The sequence below is a fragment of the Perognathus longimembris genome, chromosome 8 (assembly GCF_023159225.1).
Source record: "Perognathus longimembris pacificus isolate PPM17 chromosome 8, ASM2315922v1, whole genome shotgun sequence".
NCBI lineage: Eukaryota > Metazoa > Chordata > Mammalia > Rodentia > Heteromyidae > Perognathus > Perognathus longimembris.
Genome location: NC_063168.1, coordinates 3,262,448 through 3,274,702, shown reverse-complemented (window position 1 = coordinate 3,274,702; position 12,255 = coordinate 3,262,448). Strand labels below are relative to the sequence as shown.

The following is a 12,255-nucleotide window of genomic DNA, read 5'->3' as shown; positions in this document are numbered from 1 at the left end:
GTGTCTTGGAGGCTTTGGGTTTTTTTTTCTCATGTATCAATGTCAACACAGGTATTGTTCTTTTCGTAACTGTTTAGTTAAAAGCTTGGAAGTTGCGGAGCACCAGTGGCTCACACTTGTAACCCTGGCTACTCAGGAGGCTGAGATCTGGGGGTCCACCATTCAAAGCCAGCCCCAGCAGGAAAGTCTGTGAGACTCTTACCTCCAGTTAACCACCAGAAAACTGGAAGTGGCACTGTGGCTCAAGTGGCAGAGCATGAACCTTGAGCTGAAGAGCTCAGGGACAGCGCCCAGGCCCAGACCAGAGGGTTAAAAAAAAAAAGCTTGAAGTTAGTCTTTCTCATTATCTCAGAAATATACTTAATGCTTAAATTTGCCTCTAAATTTTGCTTTCTGATATCTCCCAGATAGGACTAATGTTCCTTATTACCTTGTCAGTCAGGATCAAGTCACAAGAACAAAAACTATAGCAACTATCTCAGTATAAACAATTGAATATGAAAATTGGCCTTGGGGTGTTTTGTGTAAGCTCTCTAGAAGCAGACCCTAGGCAGGATTAGAGCCTCTGCGTTTACTACAAAGGATTTTACAAGGACTGTTGATGCAGCACGCAGGGAGTAAGGAAATGGAAAGGCATGCTGCTCTCCCGTTGTCTTCTCCAGCTATCCTCATGTGCTCTGCTATCTGGAAGTGCTCTGGACCCAGTCTTGTGGGGTTTGTGGTGACTTCTTTACACGGGCATGATTGATTGAATCACGGGCCACTGGTGATGAATTTAACCTCCAGTCCCTCCCCAGAGGTTCGAGTCCTGCCTGGGTCTTTCCAGTGACCAGCAGCCATCCATCTTGAAGCTATGTAGAAGTGGCTAGCCATCAACCAGCTCATTAACATATAAAAGACGTATTATTCTTTTATTCAACGGATTTTAGAGTTACATGCCAGGAAATAGGAGTAAGACAAGTGCCTATTTTACAAAATCATACTAAGAGAAGATCTCTAGTAGAAATAGGACTCCAACTCTAAGAAGAGTATAGTGCCCAGCAGATGTGATTCCACAGGGGCTGGAGAAGGGGCCCTGCTGGGCTGGGCCTCCAACCTTGAGGAAGGACTGCATTCCTAGGAGCCTAGTGAGAAGGAAGGAGGAGAGAGGCCAGAGCCCAGAGCCCAGAGCCCAGAGCTGAGGCTGAGGTGAAAAAAGAAAGCAGGTGGGAAGCAGCAAGTCTCTCCTCCCTTCTCCATCTCCACCAGCCTCTCTAGCGCCTCACGCTGGCGTAGTTCAGCTGGAAGCTGCTGTCCCGCAGAAAGTCCTGAGAGTTATGGCATCACAAAGTGGAGGTTACAGAGACAGTAGCTTGCTGTGTGGTTTACCTAGGAACTGACTACATTCTCATTGCTGTTTATTTCTAAGTGGTTTGAGATCTCCAGGCTTGCCTGGACTGCATGGTAAGACCCTATTTATCTTTAATTTCTAGAATTTTAGGGTTTTTTTTTCTCTTGCTATCTTTATATTAACTTTTAATTATATTGTGTTATGATTGGTAAGGTGTCCTTTATGTTTTCTGCTTAATGGAATTTGTTGAAATCTTCTTTTTTTTTTGCCAGTCCTAGGCCTTGAACTCTGGGCCTGAGCACTATCCCTGGCTTCTTTTTGCTCAAGGCTAGCACTCTGCCACTTGAGCCACAGCGTCACTTCTGGCCTTTTCTATATATGTGGTGCTGAGGAATCAAACCCAGGGCTTCATGTATACGAGACAAGCACTCTTGCCACTAGGCCATATTCCCAGCCCTGAAATTTTCTTTACGGTTGTAATTTCTAATCATTTTTAGTAAATGTTCCAGAGGTGTCTAAAAAGGTAGATATGTTCTTTCTGTTCACTTATCTGTTGTTTTCTGAAAAAAATATTTCGGGGTTTCTCAGGAACTTTGATCAGTCGTAGACAATTTCCCTTTGTATTTCTGTGAAGTTTTACTGGGTTCTCTTTCCAAATCTGTTGTTAGGTGCATGAAGATTAATGACTTGCTTTGATTTCTCTTTTGTCTGATAACTATCTTACCACATCTGGTTCTTAGTGGCACCGGAGTGTGGGGGAATTCTCCAGTGGCATTTCCGGCTCACTGGCTTATTCTTCAGCAGGGTCTGTGCCATTCTTTGCTTATTTATGTGTGCCACTACTGATTGAACCCAGGCCTTCTCTCTATTCATCCTTTTTTATAACAGCCCATTCTGAGTTTATAATAGCAATATTCTCTTATCACTCTGCCAATCCTGCCTGTAGTTTTCTTCCAATGGGCCCCTCTTGGGTGTCTCAGCTTTTTGCTCTAGTGTTCCTTCTGCTTGGTTGAATTTTATAATCTTATATGCAGTATTGGTTTTCTCAAACATTGACTCTTGATTGTGAACGTACCTTTGTGAATGTGACTCCCGCGTCTCAAGAGCAGCGGAAGGTGCTGCTTGGCTAACTATGCCGGCGCCCGGGTCCATACCACTACCCCTCTCCCCCCAGAACAAGCCGGAACCCATGTCATAGCTCATTGGTATGGAGTTTAATCTCTTTCATAGGCAGCTGCATGAATGCCCAGCACACACATATATACCCCTGACCTTTGCATACCTCTACCGCCCTTCCTGATGCTGTTAGCGTCGTGTGGAAACTCACTGTTCACGTTATTATGGATATGTAGTATCATTAATATTAGGAATATGTAAATATTGATCACTGTGGAGTTTGGTTTGGCTTTTGTTTTTTTTTTTTTTTTTGGCCAGTCCTGGGCCTTGGACTCAGGGCCTGAGCACCGTCCCTGGCTTCTTCCCGCTCAAGACTAGCACTCCGCCACTTGAGCCACAGCGCCGCTTCTGGCTGTTTTCCGTATATGTGGTGCTGGGGAATCGAACCTAGGGCCTCGTGTATCCGAGGCAGGCACTCTTGCCACTAGGCTATATCCCCAGCCCCTGGCTTTTGTTTTACACTCCATAAAAATATAGAACATATTCTTTACCATTTGATATATTTTTATGCTTGATCTAATGTAACTTAAAATTTCATCAACACCAATAATCATTGAAATGTACAATTAGTGTGTGTGTGTGTGTGTGTGTGTGTGTGTGTGTGTGTGTGTTGTCCTGGGGCTTGAACTCAGGGCCTAGGCATTGTCCCTGAGTTTTTTTGCTCAAAAAAAAAAAAAAGCTTTACCACTTGAGCCACACCTTTACTTCTGACTTTTTGGTGGTTAATTGGAGATAAGAGTCTCAAGGAATTGCCCAAGATGGCTTCAAACCACAGTTCTTAGATCTCAGTTTCCTAAGTAGCTAGGATTATAGGCATGAGCCATCTTATTATATGTATATCATACCTAAATGAAATTAAAATTTTTAAGTTTAGAAAAATTATTAACTGGGTGCTGGTGGCTCGTGCCTCTAATTCTAGCTGCTTAGGAAGATGAAGTCTGGGGATTGACTTTCAAAGCCAGCCTGGGCAAGAAAGTCCATGAGACTCTTATCTCTGATTAACTACCAAAAAAGCCAGAATTACAGCTCAAGTGGTAAAGCAGCCTTAACTAAAAAAGCTAAAGACTAGCCTCTCTAGAGCCTGAGTTTGAACCCTACTACTGGCACTGAAAAAGGAAAGGAAAAGATCAGGAAGGAATGGAAGGGATGGGACATTTTTCGAAGACCTGACAGTGAAATGGTAATAAAATAGATCTCTGGGTATTTTCTTTTTTCAGGGTGTGCCTTCTCATGAAGTATTTACAATAATCTCCAGCATTCCTGAGGCCGAGAAATTTGCTAAATTCTGGATCTGCAAAGCAAAGTTGTTGGCAAATAAAGACAACTTTGATGTTATTGGGCTTTATGAAGAGGCCATTAAAAGCGGGGCCGCTGTGAGTATGTCTTGGGTGGGTGACTTCTGAAAGAGCTCTTGCACATGGCTTTTCTAATGTTGCTTAAGATAGGTATATAATATAAGGTGAAACTTCTGACTACGGAGGGAAGAGTGGTAGATATTATCAAAGTATGTTACGTGTATATGAAAATGTCATGACAAAACTTGTTATCTTATATACTTTATACATACCAAACAAAACGATTACAGCCCGGTGCCAGAGGTTCCTGACTGCAATCCTAGCTGCTCAGGGGGCTGAGATCTAAGGATCACAGTGGTTTGAAGCTAACCCAGAAAGGCTGTGATTCTTTTATCTCTAATTAACCAGCACAAAGCCAGACATGAAGGTATAGCTCAAGTGGTTAGAGTACTGGCCTTGAGCGAAAAAGCCAGGTGAAAGCACAGGCCCCGAGTTCAAGTCTCAGTACTGGCACAAAAATAAAAATAAAACTGACTCAGTGAAGTTATACACACAATATGAAGTATAGTATATCCTTTAATACATTTATAGAAAGTAATGTTACAGGTAAGCCAGTAGACGCAGTTTTATTATCAAGTAATCACATCTTAATACTAATTACAGAAGTATACAATTATGGAATGTTAGAACATTAGTATCCAATTCTCATTAAGCTTTTACCTCAAAGAACTTAAAAAGATAAGTTCAACACATCAGTAACCATAAATCAATAATTCAGAGCCATTGAGTAAAATAGCTTTAATTCTAAAACCTAGAATAAAACCATCTTTGAACCATGATTTTTGAACAAAGACTGTACGAATTCATGTTGTAGCTCTTTTTACTTACATGGCATTTTTCAGTGTCACTCTCTGTGTTCTACAGACTATTCCCCTGATTGTTCACAATCACAGTTAAACAATTAAATAGTTCAGTGTCAGTAATGTCGTTCAATAAGACTTCTGCTTCCAGTCCCTCCCATCTTCTACTTCCCAGAGAAAACATTATATTTTTACCTCTATTGTAAGGAAATGTGCTTATGGTGTTGATTTTCTTGACTCTTCAGTTTTAGGCATAATTGTGGAGAGGCTGAAAATTTAACCGTCACCCTCACACACTCTACTTCCTTCTCGAGTTGGGTACATCTCATTTCCTAGTTCTCTATTAAGTTTTCTTCTTCCTTCCTTGTCTGTTTCTTCTCAAGTGATACTCTGTGTGTGTGTATGTGTGTGTGTGTGTGTGTGTTTAATGTCTGTGTGTTTGTTACCTGTATGTGAGTATCTCTGTCTCTTTGTCTATCACTTTTGTCTCTATGTCTCTATATCTCTTTCACATATATACACTATTGTTTGCTTATTTTCTGTTATTCATAACAGGTTTTATTTGAAAAATCACAAAACTGTGGACACATGAATTAACTCTAGCATGATCTGGCTGCACAGATTGGTTAGCATAGCAGTATAATATATGAATATCAGTATCCATAGGTCTTAAACTGGTCAAATTCTCTAAAGAACCTCGTCTAGTCTCCTTGCCGGAGCTAGATGACTTTCTGTATGTTTAGGGGAAGAGGAGAGCCTCACCCTTAGAACTTTGATTTATCCTCTTTTCAGTAGACATCTCTGGTCTTGCACAATATCCATCCCCACAGGGACTTGGGAAAATTATCCTTATTTTTCCGTTGGGATGAAAGGGCACAGTCCCCAGCTGCATGATTTTCAGAGACATGAAGGGAATTGGAAGTCAGACTCTGAATAGATGTTCTAGAATCCTCCTGACTAGGTCCCACCTCCCTTTTTTTTTTTTTTTAACCTGTCCTGGGGCTTGAATTCGGGGCCTGACCTTTTTTTAAACTCTTGACTAGCCCTCTACCTCTTGAGCCATAGTTCCATATCCAGCTTCTTCAGTGCTTAATTGGAGATAAGAGTCGCAGTAGCTTCCATCAGTGATCCTTGGGTCTCAGCCTCCTGCTTAGCTAGGGTTACAGGTATGAGTCACCCGCTCCTGGCTGCACCTCCCATTCTTCACCAGGAGGAGACCTGTGGTGAGAGCAGGGTGTTCCCTGCCCACGCTTCCAGGCCAAGATTCAGCTCCTTAGGCAGTCAAGTTGGTTACCTCTCTACCTTCTGCCTTCCAGTTCCATCTTACTATTTATTCTCTCCTATTCATACATTTTACTTACTATTTATTTTTTGAAGTTTGAGTTAGATAAGAATAGTGAAATAAGATGATAAATGGGTTATACAAACCAGTAACCCTGAATTGTGATTGTGATACATAGACACAGCTAAGAAGAAAGTACCTTTTAATATCTTAAAATAGTACAACAAAATAAAATCATAATAAGCTAAAATGCCCTTAAAGCATAGGTTTGTATATAATTGCATATTTACAGATGAGAATTAGGAAAAATTCTTTTTCCAATGTCCCATTATTAGCATATATTCATTTACAAAGGGGTTGATTTATAATATTTGCATAAATGCATACAATGTACTTTAATCAGACTCCCTCTAGTACTCTCTTATACATCCTGTTTAAATAACTTGTGTGTGTGCGCGCGTGCTCACGCATGTGCACGCGTATGTTGGTCCTGAGCTCTTGAACCACAACTTTGTTTTCCAGTCTTTTGGTGGTTAATTGGAGCTGAGTCTCATGGACTGTCCTGCCCCATCTGGCTTTAAACCACGACCCTCAGATATCAGCCTCCATATTAGCTAGGATTACAGATGTGAGTCACCAGTGCCCTAATATTTTCAAATGTGTATATAGCCCTCATTTTACATACCTCCAGTCTCACTTTCTAAATTGCCTCTCTTGATTCTCTATTATTGAAATAGTAAAGTTTCAAGAGAAGTTAGAAATAAGTGTATATTCAGTATACCATTTCTTTAACCAGAAGCCTGGACAAATGTAGGATATTCTTGATTAAAATGTATGTGTGTGTGTGTGTGTGTGTGTGTGTGTGTGTGTATGTGTGTGTTATATAAAATCATGCTCTTTGCAATGCGTTCTTTACATTTATTTCCACTTCATTGAGTTTAAAGCATATGTTCATTTTTAGATTTTATAAGAATATATGAAGAGCTTTGCTTTTATGCTCTGTTTTCAGTATGTATCTGTTACTACTTTCATACAGCAGACCAGGATGAAAAACTTCCAAATATAATGTTCCTGTGAAATATGAAATAATGAAAACTAACTCAGATCACTATATCAGGAAATTACCTTGTTTTGTTGTTGTTTTTGAGTCAAGATCTACTATGGAGAACAGACTAGCTTCAAACTTCAGATCTTCCTACCTTGGCCTCCTACAAAACTGCTTTTCTTTAGGGCAGTTAATGTAGCCTAACAGTAGAGCCTGGCATGTGTGAGGCCCTGAGTTCAATCTCCAGGCTCACTAAAAAATTTTTTAAATAAGACCGGACTGGGAATGTGGCCTAGTGGTAGAGTGCTTGCCTTGCATGCATGAAGCCCTGGGTTCGATTCCTCAGCACCACATAGGCAGAAAAAGCAGGAAGTGGCGCTGTGGCTCAAGTGGCAGAGTGCTAGCCTTGAGCAAAAAAGAAGCCAGGGACAGTGCTCAGGCCCTGAGTTCAAGCCCCAGGACTGGCAAAATAATAATAATAATGTAAGGAATAATTACAAAATTACTTTTATACCAGATTATTTCTTTATGTTGTTATGCTAAATAAAAGAATAAAAAGAAAGGCTGGGGGAAATTATTCAAAATGCTAAAAAAAATAGGGTGGGGATGATGTGTTGTTGTTAAGGAACACATCTTCAATGGTATGATAGAAATTAATAGGAAAACAGAATGTGATTTAGAGAAATTTTATTGTAAACAATTTTAAACACAGCTCCTCATTAAAAGTTAGTATCCAGGTTTTAGCCAACATTTTCTCCATTTCCTTTATTTTTCTATGAAGTTTTAAGTTTGAAACTTTTTAAATGTTATTTATAGCTAGACAAGACATTTAAAAAAATGTTTACTCTAGAAAGTTTATTTAACATTTAACAAAGTTCTCCAGCTCATTTTTTCCATGAATTCTTTTATTTGTTTATTTTCTCCTCTCCAGCCAATACAAGAGTTACGGGAATTTGTTCTTAATATTTTACAAGATCCAAACAGAACCATAGAAGGTACTGCTGCTTTTGCATTTAAATCATTCTTTAACTGTATAAGTGAAAATTATCCAGAAACATATGAGAGGAAAAAAGAAAAGGAATTATGTATCTCCTGAAAACTCTGACTTACTAGATTTTATGGCCTGGCCTTTTCAGTCATTTTCATCAACTGATTTGTTTCTTCTATTATGCCTAACACTGAACAAATGTTCCCACCAAAGCAACATAGACTGAACCACCCTGCTTTCCTAGAGTCCCAGAGGAGAGAAGACAAGTGAATGTTAGCAAGAATCTGGGGCAAAAGAGAAAGAAGCTTTGGTTTAAGCTCCATGCTTAGTCATTAAAAAAACAAAAAACAAAAAACCGTCAGTTGTCTGAATTCTTGTTATCTCTTTAACAATAGCCATCCCAAGAATCTTCACTTAGGTAACCATCACTGTCGTTGGTCAGTCTTTAAAGGACTTTTCTATGAGAACTATTGTGCCAAAATAGTGACATAGTATAATTCCAAAGATATTTGTTATGTGAATGGACAGAAAAGTTAAGCTATCTTTTGAAAATAAAGTGCATTATTCTTGTTCTCTTACAAAATTTCCTTTATGAGTATATTTAACCGGAGAATAACCAAGTCATGTAGAATTACAGCCAGATAACTCACTACTTTGGAGGATAAAGTTAAATATTAGGCATATATATTTATGATGTATAGCAATGTTCTTCAAAAAGGTGGAAAAGAGGAACCAAGAATTCATTCCTTTGCCACTTGATCACCTTGTTGGCCTTGCTTCAGATCTTAGCTCTACCCTCAGTGATTCCCTATTTTGTTCGTTCTTCCTTTCATTTTGGCTGTTGTGGTTGGGCATTTATGAAAATAATGCCAATGCAAGACATCTTTTATTCACTGTCCAAGGTAATAGCCATGTGGTCATCTTTGGATAGGGAAGGGATTGAGATGAGTTAATCCTAGTAAGTCAAGAAAATTGATCTACTATAACATAATGGTAGAAAACCAGTGAATAGTCTCTTAAGAGAGCACTCTTGAGAGTGAACCGAAGATTAGGGGTGTGATACATATCTAAGGTTCGTCTTAAAGTGACTGGGAGACCCAGGGTTTTCTGTAGAGAAGCCTGGTTAGTGGGATAGACGGATGTCATTGGCATTACTGTGGGGGTTAGTAGGAAAACCCAAATCGTAAGTCCCACTTCAAACCAGTCAATACTTAATACAGAGTCCGTTACACTCAAATCGTTGTGCATAATACATTTTCATCTGATTAATTTGTAGCTTGAGTGTTAAATTGCTAAATCTTACTTTCCTTCTAACCTTGCATACACAAGGAGTTACTTCGAACTCCTTAGTTGCTGAAACGAGTACCACAACAATGGAAGAGGAATCTGAGCAGGCTTGTCCTCCTCCAGAAGAGAAGCAACTGGCAACGCCCCACGTCACCAAGACAGAACAGGACAGTCTTGCTGGTATCAAGTTACAGATTGCTCCCCTCCCTAGGTAAGCAAACTTGGTGATCACAGACCTAATTCTACTTGTGTTCTCGATTTTTCCTCCACTGACCCAGAGCATAGCTCTGTTCAGATGCGCTCCGGGTGGGGGCTGAGGGGGAGGGCAGCTTGCACCCACTGGCAGGATATTCCTCGTCTTTTCTCGGCACACATTTCCATCTCTCTCGGCGTCAGTCTCCCCTCTTCGCTCCCATGTATCCTGTACTTGGGGACCCCGCCCATCTTTTCTGCTAGCCTGGCCCAGGTAGGACAGAAAAGGGTCAACCAGCCCCAAGTCCCAAGCAGAGACAGTCACTTGGGCTACGAGAGCAGAGCTGAAAGTAGTGAGTAGCTTTTTGTTTTGTTTTGTTTTTTGGCCAGTCCTAGGCCTGAGCACTGTCCCTGGCTTCTTTTTTTTTTTTTGCTCAAGGCTAGCACTCTGCCACTTGAGCCACAGCGCCACTTCTGGCCATTTTCTGTATATGTGGTGCTGAGGAATCGAACCCAGGGCCTCATGTATACGAGGCAAGCACTCTTGCCACTAGGCCATATCCCCAGCCCTAGTGAGTAGCTTTGTACAAACAAGAAAAGCAGCTGAGCCCAGAGGAGCCAGACACTGCTCGGAAGTGTTGTGTTTTTCTAAGAAGTGTATTTGTAGAGCAGAGCCCAGTCATTTTGAGGAGCTGTGTCAGGATGGCAGTGTCATTTTCTAAAAGTTGGATGTGGTTCCCTCCGTCCTTCCATCCGCAGTCCTGAGAGGGCTCCCCACCGCAGGGCAGGGACGCAGCTCTGTGCCTCAGTGTCCTGCAAGCACGGCTGGGCCTTCCAGCCGTCTCCTCCTGCATACAGCACTGCGCGCTACCCTCAGCCCAGGGACGGCCGAAAATGGGCGCCGGGTCTGAAAACCACCTTTTCTTGGCTCTAGAGTGATTATGAAAGCTTTTGGGAATTCTGGCCTGCTGGTTCTACGTAGCTAGTGTAACCAGTGGCTTTGGGAGTTACATGGAAAGGATTCTGTCCTATCGCCCATGCTCCTGACGGGAATGCTGCCACAGTTTCACAATGAAGATGCCCAACTTGGTTCAGTTTCAGACTGTAGTTTGGGCCACCATCTTTAAAGATCTTTCTAGCTCTGTTATTGTCAGAGCTAAAAAGAAACCTAAAATTCATGAGTCCAACCAAATGTGGTGCTAGACTCAATTTCCTTAAAATCTCTAAAGTCCTTTGAAAATGTATGAGACAAATAACAATTGCAGAACAGGTAACTTCAAATAAAAACCACATTTCATTTACTCAATCCCTATGAGTAAACCATCCAGTGACAGGCAGTTGCCGTGCAGAACTTTCCAGAAGCCAGGGCAGAGCCATCAGAGCTTGAGAACCACCCAAGAGTTAGCTCTCACGTGAATTTCTGTTGCAGTGGCTGTCGTGTTCTGTTATAGAATGAGGGTTTCTGGGAAGTGTCAAGTTTTGATTGCGTCTTTTGCAACCTCTCAGACTAAACGGAATGCCTGAAGTGCAAGACATGAAGCTGGTCACCCCTGTGCGGCGCTCTGCGCGGATCGAGCGCGCCGTGTCCCGCTACCCAGAGATGCTGCAGGAGCACCACCTGCTTGTGGCTTCTCTCGATGAGCTGCTGGAGGTGGAGGCCACAGACTGCTTTATATTCCGCAGGAACGAGGCTTTGCCCGTGACGCTGGGGTTTGAGAACCTTGAGTCATAACTTTTATGTGTGTGTGTGATTCAGAACAAGAAATGCCTTTGTCCAGATAACCTAAAGAGCATGTTGAGATATTATATAGAATGTTGCGATATTAAATCTACACAGTATGAACTCTTGAGCCTGAGGAAATAACTCACTGGGTTTACCCTCAAGTTTATATCCACACTTACGGTTTCTGTGCTTAAGACTGTAACATACTGCGGTTTTGTAGCATAAGTTTCAAAGTGTTGAATATTAATTTTCTCCACACATTTGGGAAGAATTTGCGCTTACTCTGATCCCATTCTACTCTGACCCCATTGCCACAGTCATTTCAACCCAAAGCTCTTTGTGCAGCGCGGCCGGACCTCCTTTCGGCCTCCTTAGCACAGACGGTGAGCGTGGCGGGTGCAGAGCTTGCCGGGCTGCAGGTGTCCCATTCCCCCCCCCCCCCCATGTGCCGGGTGAGCTTTAGGGGAGCCCTGCCTTCTCTCGGGAGTCACAGGTGCCATCCGCAGTGATGTGGACTTCGCTCCCGGGGACCTGCCGAAGGGGCGAGGTTTGCTCTGCAGCCCCAGTGAAGCGCAGTCCTACAGCAGGTGGTCGTCATTTCCTCTCCAAACCTGCATTTGCATTTGTCATTCAGAAATGCTTCCGGTAAAAATGAAAGGCCAGGGAGAGGAGAGGGGAGGGGAGGCCGCTTCCGCCTCGCCTCAGGCTTCCCTCTGCCCACGGACAGCTCACCTCACGAGGCCGCGTGAGCCGCACACACAGGTGGCTTTTTCTGTCTTCCGGGCAACCGCTTGTAGTAAGAAGACTCAGAATTGTTTTATAAATACATAATGCATAGAATAGCCTAGTCAACACAGGCACTATTCGTTTTCTTTATATTTAAGTATCAGCTATAATAAAAGAATATTGTGTTGTTCATTCTTGAGTGTTCACTTATTTTGTTACGAAACAGTGGTGATGGTTTGGCCAGCGAACAAGGGGTTTCCCCGGCAACACTGACAGGGTGCCCAGGCGGGAGGCATCGTGGGGTGCGCTCCCTGCCCGGAGAGGCCTCCCTAACCAAGGCTCCGGCCAGAA

General features: G+C 42.2%; 1 protein-coding gene across 2 annotated transcripts in view; it reads left to right on the top strand.

Annotated features, from left to right (window-relative positions):
* Ckap2l (cytoskeleton associated protein 2 like) overlaps nt 1-11,353 on the top strand; it is a 29,639-nt gene extending 18,286 nt beyond the window's left edge. The window contains exons 6-9 of one of the 2 annotated variants that reach the window (XM_048352367.1): nt 3,724-3,879; nt 7,920-7,983; nt 9,387-9,474; nt 10,962-11,353. In XM_048352367.1, coding sequence (XP_048208324.1) covers nt 3,724-3,879; nt 7,920-7,983; nt 9,387-9,474; nt 10,962-11,187 — 534 coding nt within the window. In that variant the 3' untranslated portion in view covers nt 11,188-11,353. Of the gene's footprint in view, nt 1-3,723; nt 3,880-7,919; nt 7,984-9,305; nt 9,475-10,961 lie in introns of both variants that reach the window. The other variant, XM_048352366.1, reaches the window with a different exon arrangement.
* Nucleotides 11,354-12,255: the final 902 nt, after the last annotated feature.